Below are 20,559 nucleotides of genomic sequence, written 5' to 3'. Positions count from 1 at the left end.
ATATGTATTCATGTATGTATATATCGACATCCCTTTACTCTCTTAATATCAGATTTGCACAAGCATTTTCAAATACTTCATTAAATATATACAAGGCACCATACTATGATGCAAATAAAATGAAACATACAATAAATAATCAACGGATATATTTGCTCCATCGACATCTTCTTCATGTAATTCCTTCGCTATTCCAATTATTTCCTACGTCACGAACCACGCTTTTCTTTCTTTGATTTCCGCTTATGTTTCGAACTTTTGTGTTCTCTGCGTTTGTGCTTTTTCTTTTCCTTTTTGGACTTCTTCACTTTCTCCACCCATACACCAGAAACTTTAGAGTCTACTTTAGGTTTTGGTACTACAACACTTCTAGACACAGGCTTCAAAGCTTGCGAACTGGACGCTTCTGGGGTTGCATTTTCAGATTTTAATAATCTTGAAGGAAGAGCAGGTCCATACACATCCAATAATAATTGAGCCTCTGGGGGATTGAAATTAGAATCATCTTCTTTGGGTTCAATCCCTAATTCAGGATCTACTATGTTTATGTCTTTTTCTTTACTTGTTGTTTCATTTGTTTGCATACTACTTTTTGCATTAGTAACTAAGCTATCGAGATCCACCTTTGCAAAAATTCCTCTAGGTGGAGAGGTGTTTCTATTTACATTTACTTCGCTTGGAACTTTACCAATCAAAACAGACTTTACGGCTTCGCTGTCTAAGCTTTCATCTGGCTCGGAATCAGATTCCTCGCTGCTGCTTAAGAAAATTGCTTTAAAGAGATCCTTCTTCTCTTCTGATTTACTTTTTGATGTAGGTTTCGTTGTAGTATTGATATCTTCTTCAGTTTTATTCTGTTGATCTATAGTCTCTGTTATTCTATTTGAATCAAAGTTATTGTCCAGATTTTGTTTGTCTTCGAATATTGTCGATGACGTTTCTGGAACTTCTTTTCCAAAAACTTTCTCATAAGAAACTTCGAAATTTCTCATTTTCTCTGACACAGGTTCGAAAATTTGATGATTATAAAAAGATATATTATTACTCATTTTAATGTTGGAATCCGTATTGTTAATAGCGCCTTTTTCTGTATTGTCAATAATGTTTTGGCCTGTATTTTCAATACTGCTTTTGTCTTTTGACGATGTACTTACTTCATTTACTTCTTGCGACGCCCGCAAAAACTTCGTAGAATTATTCCAATCAAAGGAATCGAAGATGGAAAACCTTGTTGATCTTTTCTGCATCTCAGGTTGAGCACAACCAACTTTTGGCTCTGGAATATTGAATCTCTTACAAACTATGCTCGCTGGCTTCCATTCCACTCGCTCCCGAGTTAATTTCCCGAACATTTTCATTTTTACAGCCTGTTTCATTTCATCCTCCTGGCTAAATTTTGCAGAAATATTTGAACTCGTGGAATCAGAAGCACTTGTAAATTTACTCCCAGTATATTCATTTGTTGGTTGCCCAACCAGTTTTACTGCTTGTTCGAATTCAATTCGTTCATGTTCTCTTTCCCATTCTGTCATAGATAATGGCTGTATACTTTCAAGCTTATTTTTCTCTCCTTCTTTTACGTAAAGTAAATATTGTTCAAATCGTCTTTGTTTATCAGAATCAGAAAAATATGGTTTCACATTGCTATTCTTCACAGAATCATCTTGATCCAATTTACTTTGTCCCTCAAAAGTCAAGGAGGAATCTTTAAATTCTTTTAATCTTTTTAAACTTCCATCAGAATCTTTACTGGGTCCAACGACACCTCCTTTAACAAAACTTTTTGCGTTCAATTTTTCCATCCACGATACAGCTGCCTTAGCTTGTAGATTTTCTTCTTTCTGTTTTTCTTCCGTTTGTTGCTTCCAACGTAAATTTAACGTCTTTGAAATGATATTGGAAGCAACTGATGGTATCGAATTTGAATGCGTTTCGGATGTCTTTTTCGCATTGCATGTATCTTCCAATATTTTAGCTCTATCCGCGGCTGTGAGATCTTTGCGCTTTCCATTCTCTGTTCTACGAGAAACATTATCAATTGGAGGATAAAATCTGCTCTTCCTAGCTGTATGTACTGGTACAAAATTCTTAGGTAATTCCGGAGGTGGAAAAACCTTTTTCAATTCTAATTTATTTTCTGCCAATATAAAGCCTTCTAAACAGTTGTAGCTTAAATTTCTCGAACTACTATCCTCAGACCATCTTGTTTTGATTTTCCGTTCAGGACCTAAGGAAAAGTCGTAACGTGACATATCTTCTCTCTCGTATATATCTTCATCATCGGCTTCGAATGCGCCAACTCCAAATGCTTGTCCATGTATCGATAATTTTTTGTTCTTATCCTGAATGCTAAATGCTGGAGTTTCAAATAAATTTACATGTCCAGACAATATGGTTCTTCTATCTAAACCACTGTATCCTATGCCAAAATAATTGTCTTTTGGGTTACATCTGTAGAAATGAAGCAAAGTTAATATATGTATCTTATTTTGCTTATCAAAATTATATACAACATTTTGAATTTACCTAAATGGCTCATAGTCATCAGGTGCAAAAGTAACATTCCGATAATCATCTTCTGAATCATCAGAGCTATTTTCTGAACTTGCCTTCCTAGATCCTTGCTGCATATTTTTTAGCTTCTCATTCCTTTTTTCAATTTTAGCTTTCTCCTTTTTTGTAAGTCTTGATCCTACTCCCTGACCTGGTCTCCACCCCATTTTCTTTAGTAACATAATACCAACTGTTTCCCTATTATATCAAACATTTATTATTGGTATTAATATGATATAAAAAAGCAAAGGAACACTTACTTCACTGGCTTCAAAAGCTCCTTCAATACTGGAGTACCAGGAATAGGACCACTGTTGTCACGAGTGATTCTCACACGTTTTGTACCTCTTTGACCACATTCCATATAATCCTCCGTAGCACGAATTCCTGTTGGTGCAATTCCAAATTCACTTGTATCCTCCTCATCCATAAAATCTTCTGGACGCTGAGTAATACTTCCAGCTTTGCTACTTCTAGAAGATTTAAATCGTTGTGGCCTCCAGCCATCTCTTGTACCAACAGTATTAAAGTATCCAGCAGAGAAACCACCCGTAAATGCACCATGAAATCTACGTCTACCTTGTGCATCATATGCATATTGATCTTCAATTATCATTGGTTTCTTCCTTGGTACATTATCTACAATAATTGCATGTGAAAATAAAATACTGTACTATCAATATTTTATTTTTTATCCTCCAAAATATCTTTACTAACCTTCATCAATTGGTTCAAGGGGGATTCCAAAAGTAACATAATTTTCGTCCTCAGAATCACTCATTTTTTCAATATCTAATAGTCAATTTTTAACATTTAATGGTAGAACTTATTTTTCGTTCATAGCGTGTCTAACTGTCAAGAGTAATTCATATGAGGTTAGAAAATATATACACAACGAATGTACTGTTCCTTTAATCTTCAATTAACTTTGTGTCGCCTCATTCTAATAGAATATATATGTACTTAAAACAGGTTATATACTGATAAAATACAAATAAAATAAGATATTTAGAAAATACATCAATGTTTTGAACCAACTAACTGATCTGTACTTTGTTCAACGAGTTGAGAAAAAAAGGTAAACACAATTGGTCACGTGATCAGATATTCTAATTATATTAGTGGATAATACGGTCATATATACAGAAATGAGTAGATTCGCTCCATGGACATAGAAATATATTCCTAGATCTTTCATCATCTCTGATGTAGACAATATATATCTATGATGTAGGCAAGTCTTGAACTGTAATGTGGGCTACGATCACATAAGCATTGCTCACTGCACACTCCTAAACTGGAAGCACTGACGAAATCGTCTGTTTTTTGAATCGAGAAATATCAAAATGGATGGCAAGAGGAGGTCTCGTCCTGCGCATGATAACGCTATATATATATACATAGATATTATGAATAACTCCTCAATCGTCTCTGTCTGTTTCGCAGAATGAAATCTATTCTTGCCTTCCATCTTGATCTTTTTTCAACTCAAATTGGTTGGTCGTCCAACTGGATGGTCTTTCCTAGCGATTCCGTGGACCAGAGTATTAATTGGACAGATTATAGTTTAGTTATTTTAATCTTTTTTTCTGGCTGTCATGTTATGTTGGTAACAAATACTTTAACCAATGATAATTTAGTTAATAGGAACTTTTTAGGCGAAGATAGTGGAAAAACACATCTTTCAAAGCAGTAGGGAATAATTTGATACAAATTTACGAAAGTACACAAAAACATTCTCGTGTTGGACTACATTTGGTCGGCATAATAGGATAATTTTCTGGAATGATTGTTAAACGATAATCTACAGTGAAGTTTTTCAAATTTCTGAGAAAAAATTCGTAATCACGAAGAAAGAATAGAAGTTAAGAAATAGATGGCGTGTGAAATAATTTTTGATAAGATAGTGGAAGCGTATCCATTCTTCAGCTTGGAGCCAGTTTGAAGGGCCGCATGATATTGAAACATGATAAGTCAAATGTCAGAGGAATTCATCACGACTGCACCAACATGCGCGGCGAAAACATCGAACCAAAGCTTGAAACCACGTAAGTTGAATGGTAGAACGTTTGATTTTCTTTGGTGGCGTGATTCACGACGTGAGAATGTATCAAAAAAAGAGGAGAACCAGAAGAAAAAGGAGGACTTAATAGAAGTTAAAGTCAAAACAAATGAAAATGATAGCAGAACGAAAAGTACTCTCTCCTCCAAAACATCGTTTGAATTTTTTAAGAATATTAAGAAACATATGCAGATCAGAAAGTTGACACATAAATCTAAGCAAAGGGTAAGTACGCACAAATTTTCATGACAAAGATCTTTGTTTCATGCATAATCAAAGTTCTTACAGACGAAGGAAGTCGAAACATCTAGCGTACAAAATGACACAAATTATGATCCATTAGTGATTCAGAAGGACGTGCCTACAATTTCTACTGAAGAAGATAATATCTCTGAATTAAAATGCGAAGAAACTGACAAGAATTTTGATGATCAAAACAGCAATGTGTCACAAAATGAATATATCTCAGAGAGCCTAAATGATACCATAAATAGTTGCAGTGACACTGAAGAGAAACTAGAAGCAATTAATGAACAAATTATTGATAAGTTGGAGACAGATATCGATCATGAAAATGTTTCTGACATATACCAATCATGCTCCAATAATGAAACAGAGCAGTTAGAACCCAGATCAATAATAGAAAATTATATAGTAAAACATCAAGTTGAAAGAATTAAAGAAAATATAGAAGATAATAGAAGTAATGATAACAAAGCAAAAGCAAGTCTTACAGAGGAATTGCTTAAATTAAGTAATTATGGGTGGTATTGGGGTCCAATATCAGGAACTGAGGCTGATGCCAAACTTCTATCTGAACCAGATGGTGCATTCCTAGTTAGGGATTCATCAGACGATAGGTTTGTTTTTCTTCCTCTTTTTTGTTAAAGCTATCATTGAGGAAAATCCATATATATTTTTTTGTAGATATGTCCTAACACTTAGCTTTAAATCAGCTGGCAAATTACTCCATGCTCGTATGGAACATAGTGGTGGTTTATTTTCTTTATGCAACCAAAGTGAAAGTGAGGGATTTAGTTCAGTGGCTGATTTAATTGACTATTCAATGAATTTTAGTCAATCAGCAGTTTTCTGCTATTCACGGCCTAAGTATCCTGGTCATCCGTCTTTCCCTGTTAGATTAACAAAGCCAGTAAGCAGGTTTACTCAAGTTCGAAGTTTACAATACCTTTGTCGTTTTGTTATACGTCAAAATACTAGATTAGACAATATTCATAAGTTGCCTTTACCAAAAACAATCAAGGGTTACATAGAAGAAGCGCACTATTAACATCGGCCTCCCAAAAAATATTTGTTACATTGTAAATGTATTGTTATTGACAAAGCAAAGTTTGTATTGCATAGCAATAATAGCTTTTTCAGAAAAACGTATTTCCGAGAAATAACAAAAGATTAGATATGAGCTTCTTTTTATAAGAACTGAAATGTTCATTGTTAAGATTTGCAAGATATCTTTACTTTTATAAAAATTAATTGATATAATTGTATCACTTTCAAGAACATTGATAATGAACAATATGTGAAAGATTTAGGTTTGCACGAATCACTTCTTTACAAAGTACGTTATACTTTTTAACGTAATTTGAAGTTTATTCGATTTATGAAGTACTTGGCTGTGTGGTGTGTATCTGTATAAAAAAATATATTTTTTTATAATAAAAGTAATCTCCTGCTCAATTCAATGATAAGAACCGAAGTTGATCTCTTGTTCAATGGAGACACAACGTAATTTTGTATAAAAAAAATACTATATTACCTTAATCATAACAATATTGCAGGGTAATTATTAAACATTTTTAAATCTATATTTCTATCAGTTTATATCTTTATATGCATCAAAAGTAAGTCACATTTATTGAATTCAAACTCACATGTACAGATCTTGTTAAAATATGACACTAAAATAAACTAGCTATGATCGTTAACTTGTTTTAACATTATCCTATTTTTTAATACCATCAGTATTTAAATATTGTTACACAAGTTTTTTACATAAGTTCATATTTTCATTTGTATCAAATGAACTCCAAAAAATACTTCGTACTTTTTCTCTATTTAGTGATCTAAGCTTTAATTTTTCTTTCTTTTCTACCTATTCCAATTCAGTCCAAGTATATTGCGTGCCTGTTTAAAATAAAAATATACAATGTAAGTATTTAGAAAAAGACGATTCATACTTTAATATACTTACTGTAACAAAGGCAGCACTTGCTGCTTCACTAGCACGATTTAAATCTGGTAATGCCATATCAGAAGTTGTTGTTAGAATTGTATGAATTTGTGTTGCATCTTTTATTCGTCTTTCCAAGAAATTCCAAGTTTTCTGATGATCTTCACTATTGTCTTGTAACATATACAATTCGGTGGTTTTATAAATACCTGCTAATACTACTCTTCTAGTATACCAGTTCATCTGATTCAACAAAATTTTTATATAAGATACATTTCATAGTCATTAATATTTTAACATAGATTTACAAAATATGCTTATTATTCTTACATCAACTGATCTATCACCAGCATAATAGCAAATATCGTCCACTAAAGTGAGTAAATTAGCTAGTGACATTGGTACGTTCGGTGGTAGAGCCATAAGAGCTAGTGCTTGTGGCCATGTCTTTTTATATGGAATCACCATTCTGAGTCTTGTCTCAACAGCATTACGTACTTGTAATTCTAATATCTTTGTCTCTTTAGTAGGTTTTTTTTCAACAGTAAGAGCTTTTTCTTCAAGGATTTTATTCAATTCCTTATTGCATGTTAAATAAAAATAATGAACCAAGTCTGCTCCTCGATTAGGGAACAATCCATGAATTATCCCAGGGTAGTCAACAGACTCAGCACCTTTGGTACATAACTTTTCATTAAATATTTTTATTTATTATCTATATCATATACTAACAACATAAAATTATTTTTTTTAAATCAAAATATAAAAAATTTTTTGAACAATTAAAAATCATACTATATCTGTAATACATTGAAAATATATTTATTCACTCACACAAAAGATTGGTCCTGACTCATCTACTTAACTGAAAAATTATTACAAATTACCAGCACTGATGGCTTGCTGGCTCCATCCAAGATCATGGACATACTTTAAAGATGCAGCAAGAATTTTTGTTTTGATACTCTTCTCATATTCCTCTTCACTTTCTTTACTATGTTCCTGATTTAATTGCTGCTGATCATTTTTGGATTGATCTGTGAGTAGTACTCTACAAGTCCATAAACGCCTAAAACCTATCAAAGTCAAATTTGTTTTTTTATTTCTTTTCCTTTATTCCAAGAAATATAATTTTGCAAAATAGTAAATAATAGGATATAGTCAAAATACATGAAATGTAAATAAAGAATGATTTTTATTCAGCAGTGAGTTATATACACTTCATAAATATACAATTTTTATTCTGAAGATACTATTTTATTAATATTTTGCTTAAAGGGATTATTAGCAATACATTCATTGACTCTAATTAAAATGCTTTCCATTACATCCAGACCATTTAGTGCTTGATAACAAAATGTAATTTTTTCTGAAACTGGCATTGCTGGTAATTTTTCACCACCAACAGTTAGTGTTATCTCAGCATAGCTTTTTTCTAATTCTATATTCTCAGTTATTTTGTGCATTTTCTTTTGCTCTTCTAAATCTTTTATTTTTACTTTCCAGTGTGCTCTAGAGAGATCTATTCCTTCTCTTAGTGGCAGTAAATACTCATTATGAAGTTTATTTACCAAGTTCCAGATACCAGTTTCATTTTGCTTATCCCTTATAAATAGAAATCTTAACAGATTTAGACTTGTAATTATTTCATCACATAGTTCCACTAGATCTGATGCACTACCATGGTGTAATTTACAAGCCAATTTGATTAAAGTTCCTAGATTACTACCGAGAAAATATGGCATAGGAGGCTTCGCTTGGAGGCATTCAATAATAGAAGTTTTAAATATTCCTGTAGTTAGACTCAATAAACCTGAATGTTCATTAGTTTGATACAAATGTAAAATAATGGAGTATCTAGCTTGTATATCAAACATTTCAATGTAGTTTTGAAATAAATTCAAAGCTTTTTTCCTCTCTTTATTGCTATTGGAATAAATCATCACATTCACAAGTACATTGAACAACTCAAAAAATATATTCAATTCTAATAATTGCAATGTTAAAGAACGTCTTGTTAATCTCATCAAAAGGTGATCCAGGAAATTTAAGCCTTTCATAGTACTTTCTTGTTCTTGTAATAATTTAACAATAAGATATATGCATGTCTGAAAGACATATTGCAAATCATATACCTGTGGTACCTTCTCCCACAGATGTAGTTTTGTTATAACGTAAAAGTAAAAGTTAGCATATGCCAAATCTGATATGTTCTCATTTAATTCAAAAAGTGTTACTTTAAGGTTAAAGCTCTCTTCTTCTATATTTTTCTTCTTGGACGTAGTTTTTCTACTTCTTACATTTGTAATGTTTAGAAACGAAAGCAAATCTCCAGTTACTTGACTTACAAGTATTACAATTCTTTCAGGTAATGGTTCACTTGAACAAGATTCTAATTCTTTTTCTTGTAAATAAATCAATGGTTTCCCCATTAAAAAAATTAGAATACTAGCAAGGTAATCTCTTAATATGGTATATGTTTTGGAATTTTCTAATCTTGACTCATTTATTAATGGTTCTAAAAATAATATAACTTCATTATAAATATTTTTTACTTTATTTGTAATAATAATATAGTCTTGAGAATCTTTTTCTGGTATAGGTAGACTTTCAATGTAAGATTTTATTGTACTAATGCACCATTCTATTGCCTTCATTTTATTGTCCATTTTTGAAAGACATTTGATAAGTACGCTTAGAATTATAGAAAATTTTATATCATCTTCTGGACCTTCCACTTGTTCTAATAATTCTAATACCGTTTCAGAAGGATTACATTTTTCTACTATAGCATTTAATATTATTGTACAGCATTCGACTAAGTCTCCATTGCATTTTATATTTTCCATAGTAAGATAAGATAATATAATTGGAACGATATCCCATGAGGACTCTCTAATAATATCATCATAACTATTACCCTCAAAGAAGTGTAAAACTTCTTCGAATTTATTTTCTTTTAAATTGTCTGTTAATTCCTTAACAAATTTCTTTGTCAGGTTTTCTTGACGTTCTGTCATTTTTCTTTAATAGATAACTTATCACATAAACACACTTGTAAAATATAATATGAACATAACCTCTTCCTTTAACGTATTTAATGTTTCTATCTCCATGAATGAAAACAAAAGTTAATAAACACAGAAAATCATTGCAGTATTTCAAGATAGATGTGTTAAATAAAATAGATCGCGTAGCTACAGTGGCATTACAAGTGACATTATACCTTGCTTATACGATCATACTATACTACAAACAAAACCATGTATATCTTTCCGCAACGAGAAACATATAATGACAAAATTACGTAAACGAATGCAATCATCACACGTATTGCACAATTGTCTTAATATTTTCCACACAAAACTGTATAATTTATTTCAAAATTTCAGCAACAAACGTCAAGATGAAAATGATGTGCTTATGAATTGTGATTGGCATATATTACAAATAAAGAAAACTCGCTTACCGTTTACTGATAAACCTTTCCGCATTAATAAAATACTAGACATAGCCATATCAATAATTTTAAATAAACTACTTGTTGCACATTTATGCGCACACGATGAAACTATGATTATTATTATTCTATTCGAACGATTCGTTTAAAGCATTGCGTATTCACCTTCATACGTCACGAATATAGTTGTGAATCTAACATTTTTGGCGCGAACTTTAAATGTTAAGAAATTCTGATGTAAAGCAATATATATTTAAATAATCTTCTATTCATCCGTTTTAAGTGACAAGACATATTTTAAAATTAATTACAAATGTAGAAATTGTATTCATTAAGCGTTTCATCGAATCAATTAATTGATCGTATTCAAATAAATTTAAAATATAAAGAAGATTATTTATTTAAAATTTTTAAAATATAAAAAGTTACCAATAATAACAATTTTTTCTTTTGTTTCATATGCACAATAGATGCATGTTGTAAATTGTGCTTTAACTCTTGAATCATTTACGGATCTACTTGAATGATTCGTTTATTTCTATCTATTCTTCTCCATTTTGTTTAGTATAATAAATATAAATTAAATGTTTAACTAGAGGAAACGGTACAATATATATTCTCGTATATAAAAATCATATTTTTAAAAAGCTGAATATAATTATAATTTCAATGTGCACTGTGAGGTCGCTTGTTGTATCAGAAAACTACACATGCTATTGGTGTCTAGTAATAAATTTGTTTATGCCAAAAAATAAAGTACCGTGAAAACAAACCTATAAACAGGTTAAGGAAATTAAAGTAATCGTGTTTAGCGTGTTTAGTGTAAATCAAACTGGAGATGGAAAATAGTGGTGAAAGTGGCGACGATGGAGGACCTTTAGGTCCATCTGCGTTTCTTGGTGGTGGTGGTGTTTCTGCATCGTATATTAGTGTACAATCTGATGATATGGAAGGTAGGTTAATTATATTTTGAAAATTTTTTAAAACATAGATATTTGTATTCTGTACTGAATATCATAAGATCACGAGATTTAACAGAATCATTATTTTATAGGAAGAAAAACATGTATTTTGTTGTTTCCTTTAACTGATTGTTGATATGATGTCAATATCGTGTATGCCTCAAAACTTTACGAGATAAGAACGTATACAGTAGCTCACAAAAATATTCGAACATTTACAGAAACTTTTTATGAACATATGTATGTTATGCAAAACATTTTAAAATTTCATTAGTACTGATAAAACACACAGTATATATATAAAAATTTTCTAAAAAATTTTGGTAAGTGTCCAACTACTTTTTTGTGAACTACTGTGTATATGAATTCTATATTTTGTATTTTATATCATAAATTATGCTTATACTTTTACTCAGATGATCCTGAAAATACGGATGATTCAAATCATGGAGCTAGTGATCCCTTACAAGGAGCTGGAGGTGGCAGTGGTGGAGGACCTCTTCGTGAACAAGATCGGTTTCTTCCAATAGCAAATGTTGCCAAAATTATGAAAAGAGCAATACCAGAAGCAGGGAAAATAGCGAAAGATGCACGCGAATGTGTTCAAGAATGTGTATCTGAATTTATATCCTTTATAACGTCTGAAGCGAGCGATCGGTGTCACATGGAAAAACGCAAGACTATTAATGGTGAAGATATTCTGTTTGCTATGACGACTCTTGGTTTTGATAACTATGTAGAACCACTAAAAGTGTACCTACAAAAATATCGTGAAGCGACAAAGGGAGACAATCCTCCAGGTAGTGGTATGACAACGGGCAATGGAAAAACTGAATCACAAGGAACTATATATGAAGATCAATTGTTTGCTATTGCCGCGACTGCATCAAGTGCTACCACTTCTGATACACCTGTTATATACAGTTACACGTCTACCGATCAAATGCAATTCCAACTTTCCTGATCACTGCATGTTAAGATGATGTTAATATAAATTATTTAATGCAAACTGCAATTTACAAAATGACTATTTCAACTATGCGCGTATCTTTCAGGATTGCGTTTTGTAAAAGACTGTAAAGTCGGTTTAAGATGGTAAGCTGATCTTATATTGTAAGACTAGAATAATGTGTACGTTCTTAAAAAATTTGGAAGTAAGGTGATTTAACTTTAAGTAATCCTTGTAAAGAGAATGAAAAAATGAATGAAAATGAAAAAAACACGGAAGGAAATAAAACCAGGAGGCAGTTCACAAAAACTCACTAATGATTACTCTTTTTTTTTGTTTACTTTTTCAAACACAGTAGGGGTAGAAAAACATAGCCGATTATTTATTTAACTATTATTTTTAAGCGCTAAAATTCGCATTTAAACTAGAATTAGGCTGTGATGGTTGTTGTTTCTCTTTTGTTTTTGCGAGTACGGTTCAAGTCGAATGGAGATAAGATAATTCTATATTGGACAAGAACCGGCAGTTAATCGGCGTGTAGATTTCTCGTAGAAAACGTTCGTAATTGTGTTTTCACTCTGGTAATTGGGCAGGAGAGAGCAAGAGCTCGTGTGCTTTTGTTGATGATGATGCAGCGCCACTCGAAGACATGGCCGATTGCTGTTGTTGATGCGCTGGTGATAAAAGTGAGGCGGTAGGCAATGTTCCAGCGGGTTGAGCTTCCGTTTTCCTCACTTTTTCTTTCTTGTCAGAAGTAACATGGCAAAACCGCCAGCGGCATTGACCGCAACTACATAGACAGAGGCAGAGCAGCACCCGAAATAGGCAACACAGTAAACCGGCGCACAGTAGTGAAGGACCCACCAGCCTCAATTCCGGACTGAGGAATCCTTTCTCTCCAGTGCCGACAAACGATATAACTAATCCGAGCGCTGTAGTTCCCAGCCCCGCATAAAGTACGGTATTCACTGCCGCACTAACTTCACCTCTGCGACGGTTTGCATTACTGCTTCCATCTTCTTCGTCATCTTCTCCACTGCTTCCATAGCAATAACTTGCGTCTCTTATCTAAAGATAAGAATATAGTATAGAACAATTGTCGTTTTATGTAATAAGTACTAAATAGTATGTGAAGCTCCTAATACATGTAATTACATGTATATGTGATATTGATAAATTGATTGTTTTGTGTAATGTAACTTAAAAACTTTCTTTTTAAATTGTAACAAATGTTTGTTTACTCTGTTTCTTTTCATCCATCGTCGATGAGCCTCGCATTGCTTTGTCTTGTAGCCATCCCCACGGCAACCATGAGGCGACATAGGAGATAAAGGAAGGGGAGAAGGTCTGCTGCATCCCTGCCATGCTGCTTTGCCTGGTCCTCCGCCACACTGAAATTATTTTTTGTTCAAATATTACCTTTAAATAGTTGCTTAGTAACTACAATAGAAATCATTCAACATTTCAGTGTCTATTTAATTTGGATATAACAAAATTGTGAATAATCTAATATATCAAATACTTTATAACATTTTCTTTAATCTATCATAAATATTATTTATAGTATTGTACAAAATATAAATGTATATATAAATATAAAACTTAAGATCAATATGGTTGTGTAGTTTACATCTTTCTCTATCATTTAAAACATGTTCATCAAAACGAATATCTAGAATTTGTTACTATGTTATTGGATAAATTTAATTAATGATTTTTCCTCGTTACTCAGCACATAAATAATAAGATAAAAAACATGCATGCATGTACTAAATAGAACATAGAAAGATTTGTATAAATGGAACCAATTGAGATAAACGTTTTATACGTACATGTATCGTAGAACTTGTCTACACAAGTACACTGTAATCATTGCATTGTCTAATTGACAACAAAGAATTGATTAAATATAATTAGTGCCAGTTGTCAACCTTTGGGTGTGGAGTATTGAGTAGTGCACATTGTAGGGTTACAATTTTTTGCACTATATTAGTCTAAAGACTAGTATCATAAATCCTGGTATATAGAAAATTCCTTTAAAATACTTTTTTGAGTTAAAAAATTACAGTAACAAATCATTTGTTATTCTTGCTTTTAAATAATAGTTTAAGTTAGTATTTTAATAAAGAGTTCACACTAAGCAGTGTTATGGTATCAAATATTTGAAATTTTGTACACTTCAATTTCTCCAGATGTATTTAGCAATTGTACCTTTTAGATACAAACAAAAGTTGTGTGTATAATAATGTAGAAAACACTTATTTGTTCTATGATTAAGAGAAAGTAAAAGGGGAATAAACAACTCTACAATATAAATTTGTTTTCTCAAAATGAGCTACACAAAGTCGATGCACATATGTATAATTAGACAGAAAAGCGTCATTTACCCTCTCATACCAATAGCTTACTGTTGATGATACATATTAAAATGACTTTAATACTTACCCCATAAACATATGATCGTGGGGGATATCGTGGAAGCGGTGGAATAAGTCTGGTGGCCAAGTTGGAGGGTAATTCTCTAAAGTTCACCACCTTACCCCCCCGTAACCGTTGCTTCTCCCTTCTAATCAATAAAGCAGCCTGCATTCCGCTCATTCATTTGCCTGTTTTATTGATCGTTAAGATCTCGACCGTCCTTCTCCTCCTCCTCTCTCTCCTTTCCACTTTTTTTATACACCGGTTACAACTTAAATTCTTCCCTTATCCTTTCCTTAACCAAAAAAAAAAACAGAAGAACCACACAAGTTTCTTCTCAAAGGTCTTCTAATTGTGGCTGGTACCAGACACTACAACTTACTCCTAACATCTCACAGTCTGCCTCCGGCATTAGGTGATGTCTGTATCCGCTGGTAGGAACCAGTAGGGACATGTTAATTACTAAAAATTACAATTGATGGATAACCAGCTGACGAACCTGGAGAGTCGCTCGAGGATGTGTGTGTTATCGCGGGGGATTTACATACGCCACCAGACAGCCGATCGATGGTGTATTTCCTAATTACAAGTAAACGTGTGCCAGCAAGAAAAGAGAAGGTGCAGAGTGCAACGAGGATTTATCAAATACTTGAACAAGGGTAGATTGCATTATAAATACTGTGAGATAAAGGGTACCTATTAGCAAGAGCAACTATATAATATGTGTGATAGAGAAAGAAGAGAAAAAGTAGAGCTAAAAGTATAGATAGATAATGAAATCCTATAGAGCCAAATTTCAAGAATTTACCGCTAAACGAGATCTACCCACCTGTAGCTCCGAAGAAGATGGCGAGACTCGGAGATCGAGGATCGATGGTGGTGGAAATGGGAAGTTGTTGGATTTAGTCGGGTAAGTAACCGAACTTGGCGACTCAAGGGATAGCGGCGGTGGCGATATTGGAAATTGGATCGGAGAAACAGGTGCAACCTGCTGAGACTTCTCGACATGACGCCGTCGATCGATGCTCGGATGGAATGCAGATGACGGTGGTTGTGGTGGCTGTGATGTGGAAGATGGTGGAACAACGTGCGGACGAGCAAACTTGCTGGGGTGGTGGTGTTGGTGTTGGTGTTGGTGTTGATGTTGATGTTGATGGTGGTAGTGGTGCTGAGAAGCTGGTATCGTCTTCAGTCGTGACGGGACCGTACCCTCGGCGACGCGTTTGTTTAGCTGCAACCGTTTCTGCTTCCTCCTATTCGCTATACTGGCGCCACCCGCAGCTGCGTACATCGCTTCGCGCCCCGATTGTACTCTTCCCGGTTTAACGCCTTCGGGCCAGGCGTTCTTTCTGTTACGATCTTAGATCCCTTTGCATCGTCTTCCTGTCTTTTTCGTCTGTAAACGCAAGAAACATGACGGACATCCGCCCGCTATTGGCGGCCGTCATATCCTATTTCTACCATTGATATTCTAGCGAGAAGCACATGAAAAGCGTCTTATTTACAGCGATATTTTACATTTCCTAGCGATATTTACATATGCATAATGCTGGAAATAGATAAGCTTCGTTTCGGGGCATACCAAATTTATGACTTGTCTTTATATCCATAAGCCGGCAAAAAAGTGTACAGAAGTCAGAAAAGTAAGAACGAAATAGTACAACACAATTTATATTGTTTTCCCGCCATTATATTGTACTTTTGATATATGTATACTATTAGAATTTCAGATAGAGGAGCGGAAAGAAATGAAATTGACTTGTACTATTAGAACCACAAGTAAAGAACACCAATGTAAAATACAGAGTACTTATCCTATTCTTGGCTTATATTCTTTTGCTCGCAAAAAAGAGAATTGATAATATCGATAGATTAAAAGATTACAGATTATAGTTAAGAATTTATCATTTTTCGTTAAATAGAATAATCATGTAACTTGCAATTTGTAGCACTTAGTTGTAAAATTTCATTCATTTTATTACCAAATTTGTTACTTATGTTTTATAAAGCTATAGAAATACATCACAAATGTTCGATTTGTCTTAAAATGAACTTTAATTCTGAAAACAAATAATAATAATATGCATGAGTGATATATTTGCCAAATGTTATTTCCCTTTTAATATATCTTAGAAATTTACAATTAATTTGACTTATATAGTTATTGATAAGCTAGTAGATTAGTAACGTTAAGTTTCTGTATTTCGTACTATGTAAAGTTATCAGATAATTGCTTAAATGAGATAGATTTGAAGAATAAAGGAACTAGTTTAGTATGATATAATTACATCAGTTTGATTACAAATCCTCTACACAAGGAAAGCACAAATTAGAAAATATTCATTACTAAACTCTCTATCTGTAATTAGTAAAGGTAATATGACATGCGATGTTTCATATATGTAGATATGTACACAAATAACAAATAAGAAGTAGAGTCACATATGATGATGGCGGGACGTAAGAAAGAATTTACCGCAATTTATTTTTTACATTAAAAAAATTACTCTTCAAAAACAGAAAATCACGAATTTAAAAAATACTAAACGTGAATATAAAGATACGATACGATTATTAAATATATACAAAATTAAAGATTTTTAAGATATCAAAACTATCTACTTTTAACTTTACAAAAATCTATGAATATATTTATATTATTTCAACTAAAATATTAGAAGAAACAATGATTACTTTATACAAAAAAGAAATTACAAACATCTTGTCATATTTTGCACAGAGATTATATTACAATGAACAATCACATTGATTAATTCGAAATATCTTTATATACATTTTTACCTAGATTTGTTTTTTACCTCTAAGCTTTGAAAATATTCAAATCAAACATTACGAAAATACTTCTGCGTTGGCATCTTTCCGTTTTGCTCCTTGACCTGTCAATGGGTCAAGTGATTCCGTCATAAATGTAACAAATCGAAAAACCCTCTTCCTCCTCATCGTTTTTTATCGTGACATGTTCTAGTTTTCCCTTCTTCTAGTCCGCCCTTTGCCATTTCTCTCTTTTTTGTCTCCTCTCTTCCCTCCCTCGTTTCATCGCGTTCATTTAAGTGCCCTTCCGCTATCTATCTTTGTCTCTGTCGAACTTCTCACCCCTTCTATCTTGTTCAATCCCTTATCCTCTTTTTCCCTGATCTTTGTCAACTATCTTCGTCGTAAATAGTCAACGATTACATAATAATATGACTAGACTGCGGATGTTCATACAAATTTATATTTTTATGAACGCGACAAAAGAAATAGAACCTATATAGAAATTTGGTGCATCCGCTAAATATTATTTTGGATATTTTATATATTTTTACATATTATTATTACATATTGCACATTGTTCTTTATATTATCCATAAATGCATAGATATCCGCAATCTAAATAAAGTATAAGAGATGTATAACCGAGAAAAATGTAAACAAATGTGTACACCACATTATTTCTCGATATATTCAACATAAAAACAATACTAACTGCAACGGATAGCATCGCATGCTAAACATCGACTAAGCACCGAACAAGGCTGCAAATCAGGAATAGAAAAACGAGGATAATGAATTCTTGCGAAAAAGCAAGCAAACAAGCAAACGTAATTACCGCTATATGATCACATGTATCAATGAGAAGAAACGAATGTACATTACATGCAATGATGTTGTACGTGCGTGCACGAAGCAAGTAAAAAAGGGTACACAAAGCCGTGAAGAATTCCAGAAACAAAAATGTCGAAGGACCGATAGTACCCACAATGAGATACGAACTCGGTGATATATAAAATCGTCCTATTAAGTCCTATATATAGTTTCTAAAAAAAAGAACACATATATGAAGCGCGTAAAAAAAATAAAAGGCTGGCTGGTGGCCGACGGGCACGTCACATTTATTATTTTCACTCTTTTCTTTTTTTTCCCTTTTTTCTTAATTCACGTTAGGAGAAACGCGCATCGCATTAACAGAGGAGCGATTTTGTACAATAAAACGACGACCAAACGACGAAACAATGAAGGCTACATTTGTCTCTCTCTCTCTCTCTCTCTCTCCCTTTCTCTCTCTCTCTCTCTCTCTCTCACTCTCCCTCTCAACAACACATATTATCTTTCTCAATCCTTTTTTTCTTTATTTCTCGTTCATTTTCGCATCGCTAGCAACTGCTGCAGCAACGTCGGCGGCGATTCGACGGCGGCGGCAGCAACAGCAATAGCAAAGCAGGCATCAAGTCAGCCAGCAACACCAAAAGGCTGCGCGTACCAACGACTCAGGGTAACCACTGCACCGTGTTCGACCTGCTTCTCTCTCTCTCTCTCTCTCTCTTCGTACGCCTTGGTTCGACTATGTGGGCGACATTTTCCTCGTGTTCGTGCTCTGTCTTTATTTTGGTTTTATATCACACACTGTATTTTTTCTTTTTTTTCCTGTGTTTTCTTTATATTAATATATTTCTTTTATCCCTTTGGAGGATTGTTATAGGATCTTAAAGGGACACGGACGCACACGAAAGCACGGGCACAGGCACAGGGGGGTGGGGGCGAGAGGCGCGCGCGATGGGGACACACGAATCCAGGACACGATCCCCGTGTATACACACGGTGCGTATCACTCGGTCGTCGCAATTAACGCAGCCTCCATCGTTACCCCGCACTTCGTGGACGCGCCCGTTCGTCGCGAGCAACCACTGACTGAGCACCGCGACCGACCGCGCGCGATTACTCCTTAGTCCTGCTCAGCAACCCCTTCCTCTATATCCATCTTCGCACGCGCGTTACGTCGCTCGATTATACAGGGTCTTTCAGAAACTCAGGGTTAAATTTCAAGAGATGTAGTACTGCCCAAACGAATAAATAGTCTTAATAATGTTGGATCCAAATATCTTTGGTTTCATTGGGAATTATGAGACGTCTTCAACCGTGAACCTGTATAAAAGAGTTCAGTGTCATATTGTTTTATCTACAACTACTACAATTTATCGAGTTAGGCTATGCTCACAGTGTTCTAACGAATTAAATATGCGAAGTAATCAAATATGTATGTATATAGATTCTTACGTGTGTATACATTTCGGTCTTCAGATGTTTCGTCGTTCGCTGTTATTATAATCTATATCTCGCACAGTAAGTAATATAATGCGATATGATAGTAACGATATCATTCAACAGTAATAACAGAAGAATATACCTTCATACTTTATTATTGTAGCATCCGTTTATGTGTAGCATTATTCTACTTTTACATTATTTAAATTATAGTTCTATGAGAAAATTGCTTCAATGTGTGTTGAAATGAGCGGAGGTCATATTAAATATATATTATAGATTGGTGGAAACGACTTATAATTTTGAAACTAACGATACCCATGGATCCAGTAGACGTGTTTTTTAAAACGTATTCTTCCTTGTTTTAATGAGTACTGCATGTTCCTGAAACTTTCTGAAACGCCTTCCTATATATGCCTTTCGTTCAATTGTCGTTTTGAATATCTGTACTTACGAAAAGCTGAGATGCTTTCATGTGGGTTATATGTTTCATTAGGAAGTCACGATTAATTCTCTGTGAAAAGTATATATTTACGTATATGTGAATATATAGGTTAGTAGTTTAAAAGATGATTTGCTTTATCGCATGTAGACGTAGTAACATTCGATTTTTCTGTATACAACTATACAGTAGTGTCGCGGTAACTGGCCAGAATTTTGCTTCATTAACTGGCCGTCGGTATCCCCCTCCCAGTTCTTGCACTGACGTTGTGGTGCGAGTTCTGGAGTTATGTTTTGTTATGTAAAATAAATAGATGCGTCAGACATCTGTATTTCTCTTGTGGTTAAAGGAGAAAAGAAATATCCTGGAAATATACCTTTCCGGATAACTGACCTGATAAGCATGATCAGATTCATGCATGATCGACAGTAAAATATTAGTCTAGCTCGGTTCCTGGTCTTAAGTAAATAACAAAATCG

The 20,559-nt window shown here is 33.6% G+C and overlaps 6 protein-coding genes across 13 annotated transcripts; 2 read left to right on the top strand and 4 right to left on the bottom strand.

The window, feature by feature from the left end:
* Position 1: 1 nt before the first annotated feature.
* LOC138184693 (G patch domain-containing protein 1 homolog) lies at positions 2–3,900 on the bottom strand. Its single transcript, XM_069122873.1, has 4 exons — positions 3,271–3,900; positions 2,814–3,192; positions 2,527–2,751; positions 2–2,451 (listed from the first exon to the last, which is right to left on the bottom strand). The coding sequence occupies exons 1-4, from the start codon at positions 3,332–3,334 to the stop codon at positions 210–212; spliced, it is 2,910 nt and encodes a 969-aa protein (XP_068978974.1). The 5' UTR covers positions 3,335–3,900; the 3' UTR covers positions 2–209.
* Positions 3,901–4,222: 322 nt separating this feature from the next.
* On the top strand, positions 4,223–6,183 carry LOC138184705 (uncharacterized). 3 transcript variants are annotated; one of them, XM_069122914.1, is made up of 4 exons: positions 4,223–4,601; positions 4,674–4,840; positions 4,895–5,475; positions 5,543–6,183. In XM_069122914.1, exons 1-4 carry the CDS (start codon positions 4,520–4,522, stop codon positions 5,904–5,906), a joined length of 1,194 nt encoding a protein of 397 aa, XP_068979015.1. In that variant the 5' UTR covers positions 4,223–4,519; the 3' UTR covers positions 5,907–6,183. The 3 variants fall into 3 exon arrangements, with proteins under 3 accessions (XP_068979015.1, XP_068978995.1, XP_068979005.1); XM_069122894.1 differs by having other exon boundaries at positions 4,225–4,840; XM_069122904.1 differs by having other exon boundaries at positions 4,228–4,840; positions 4,904–5,475.
* A 360-nt stretch (positions 6,184–6,543) lies between these two features.
* Coq9 (ubiquinone biosynthesis protein COQ9, mitochondrial) lies at positions 6,544–10,433 on the bottom strand. Of its 2 annotated transcripts, XM_069122928.1 has the most exons (5): positions 10,276–10,433; positions 7,694–7,882; positions 7,137–7,480; positions 6,828–7,049; positions 6,544–6,760 (listed from the first exon to the last, which is right to left on the bottom strand). In XM_069122928.1, exons 1-5 carry the CDS (start codon positions 10,322–10,324, stop codon positions 6,725–6,727), a joined length of 840 nt encoding a protein of 279 aa, XP_068979029.1. In that variant the 5' UTR covers positions 10,325–10,433; the 3' UTR covers positions 6,544–6,724. The 2 variants fall into 2 exon arrangements, with proteins under 2 accessions (XP_068979029.1, XP_068979038.1); XM_069122937.1 differs by lacking the exon at positions 10,276–10,433 and having other exon boundaries at positions 7,137–7,493; positions 7,673–7,876.
* LOC138184699 (glomulin) lies at positions 7,804–10,264 on the bottom strand. The gene has a single exon (XM_069122886.1). The coding sequence runs from the start codon at positions 9,824–9,826 to the stop codon at positions 8,045–8,047; it is 1,782 nt and encodes a 593-aa protein (XP_068978987.1). The 5' UTR covers positions 9,827–10,264; the 3' UTR covers positions 7,804–8,044.
* A 564-nt stretch (positions 10,434–10,997) lies between the features above and the next one.
* Nf-YB (nuclear factor Y-box B) lies at positions 10,998–13,407 on the top strand. Its single transcript, XM_069131898.1, has 2 exons — positions 10,998–11,219; positions 11,645–13,407. Exons 1-2 carry the CDS (start codon positions 11,105–11,107, stop codon positions 12,190–12,192), a joined length of 663 nt encoding a protein of 220 aa, XP_068987999.1. The 5' UTR covers positions 10,998–11,104; the 3' UTR covers positions 12,193–13,407.
* LOC138189719 (uncharacterized) lies at positions 12,622–19,781 on the bottom strand. Of its 5 annotated transcripts, XM_069131860.1 has the most exons (5): positions 19,651–19,781; positions 18,857–19,518; positions 15,425–15,991; positions 13,419–13,568; positions 12,622–13,245 (listed from the first exon to the last, which is right to left on the bottom strand). In XM_069131860.1, exons 3-5 carry the CDS (start codon positions 15,884–15,886, stop codon positions 12,751–12,753), a joined length of 1,107 nt encoding a protein of 368 aa, XP_068987961.1. In that variant the 5' UTR covers positions 15,887–15,991; positions 18,857–19,518; positions 19,651–19,781; the 3' UTR covers positions 12,622–12,750. The 5 variants fall into 5 exon arrangements, with proteins under 5 accessions (XP_068987961.1, XP_068987984.1, XP_068987969.1 ...); XM_069131883.1 differs by lacking the exons at positions 18,857–19,518; positions 19,651–19,781 and adding an exon at positions 17,415–18,850; XM_069131868.1 differs by lacking the exons at positions 18,857–19,518; positions 19,651–19,781 and adding an exon at positions 16,178–17,062 and having other exon boundaries at positions 15,425–16,026.
* Positions 19,782–20,559: the final 778 nt, after the last annotated feature.

Source organism: Bombus flavifrons, chromosome 1 (genome assembly GCF_040668555.2).
Source record: "Bombus flavifrons isolate JBK064 chromosome 1, iyBomFlav1_principal, whole genome shotgun sequence".
In the NCBI taxonomy this organism is placed as follows: Eukaryota; Metazoa; Arthropoda; class Insecta; order Hymenoptera; family Apidae; genus Bombus; species Bombus flavifrons.
The sequence above is the reverse complement of the archived record's forward strand: the minus strand, read 5'-3'. Positions and strand labels throughout refer to the sequence as shown.

What these genes read in the sequence shown, in the direction of transcription:
- LOC138184693 (XM_069122873.1), bottom strand. Translation starts at nt 3,334, where the DNA reads ATGAGTGATTCTGAGGACGAAAATTATGTTACTTTTGGAATCCCCCTT. An exon ending in GAGCTTTTGAAGCCAGTGAA is followed by an intron (nt 2,752 to 2,813) that starts GTAAGTGTTCCT and finishes TTGATATAATAG; the next exon opens with GGAAACAGTTGGTATTATGT. An exon ending in GATGACTATGAGCCATTTAG is followed by an intron (nt 2,452 to 2,526) that starts GTAAATTCAAAA and finishes TCATTTCTACAG; the next exon opens with ATGTAACCCAAAAGACAATT.
- LOC138184705 (XM_069122894.1), top strand. Translation starts at nt 4,520, where the DNA reads ATGATAAGTCAAATGTCAGAGGAATTCATCACGACTGCACCAACATGC. An exon ending in CACATAAATCTAAGCAAAGG is followed by an intron (nt 4,841 to 4,894) that starts GTAAGTACGCAC and finishes GCATAATCAAAG; the next exon opens with TTCTTACAGACGAAGGAAGT. An exon ending in AGGGATTCATCAGACGATAG is followed by an intron (nt 5,476 to 5,542) that starts GTTTGTTTTTCT and finishes ATTTTTTTGTAG; the next exon opens with ATATGTCCTAACACTTAGCT.
- LOC138184699 (XM_069122886.1), bottom strand. Translation starts at nt 9,826, where the DNA reads ATGACAGAACGTCAAGAAAACCTGACAAAGAAATTTGTTAAGGAATTA.
- Coq9 (XM_069122928.1), bottom strand. Translation starts at nt 10,324, where the DNA reads ATGGCTATGTCTAGTATTTTATTAATGCGGAAAGGTTTATCAGTAAAC. An exon ending in GAAAGGTTTATCAGTAAACG is followed by an intron (nt 7,883 to 10,275) that starts GTAAGCGAGTTT and finishes TGACTTTGATAG; the next exon opens with GTTTTAGGCGTTTATGGACT. An exon ending in CAAGTGCTGCCTTTGTTACA is followed by an intron (nt 6,761 to 6,827) that starts GTAAGTATATTA and finishes TATTTTAAACAG; the next exon opens with GCACGCAATATACTTGGACT.
- Nf-YB (XM_069131898.1), top strand. Translation starts at nt 11,105, where the DNA reads ATGGAAAATAGTGGTGAAAGTGGCGACGATGGAGGACCTTTAGGTCCA. An exon ending in ACAATCTGATGATATGGAAG is followed by an intron (nt 11,220 to 11,644) that starts GTAGGTTAATTA and finishes ACTTTTACTCAG; the next exon opens with ATGATCCTGAAAATACGGAT.
- LOC138189719 (XM_069131860.1), bottom strand. Translation starts at nt 15,886, where the DNA reads ATGTACGCAGCTGCGGGTGGCGCCAGTATAGCGAATAGGAGGAAGCAG. An exon ending in CATCTTCTTCGGAGCTACAG is followed by an intron (nt 13,569 to 15,424) that starts GTGGGTAGATCT and finishes AAATAATTTCAG; the next exon opens with TGTGGCGGAGGACCAGGCAA. An exon ending in GATGGATGAAAAGAAACAGA is followed by an intron (nt 13,246 to 13,418) that starts GTAAACAAACAT and finishes TCTTATCTTTAG; the next exon opens with ATAAGAGACGCAAGTTATTG.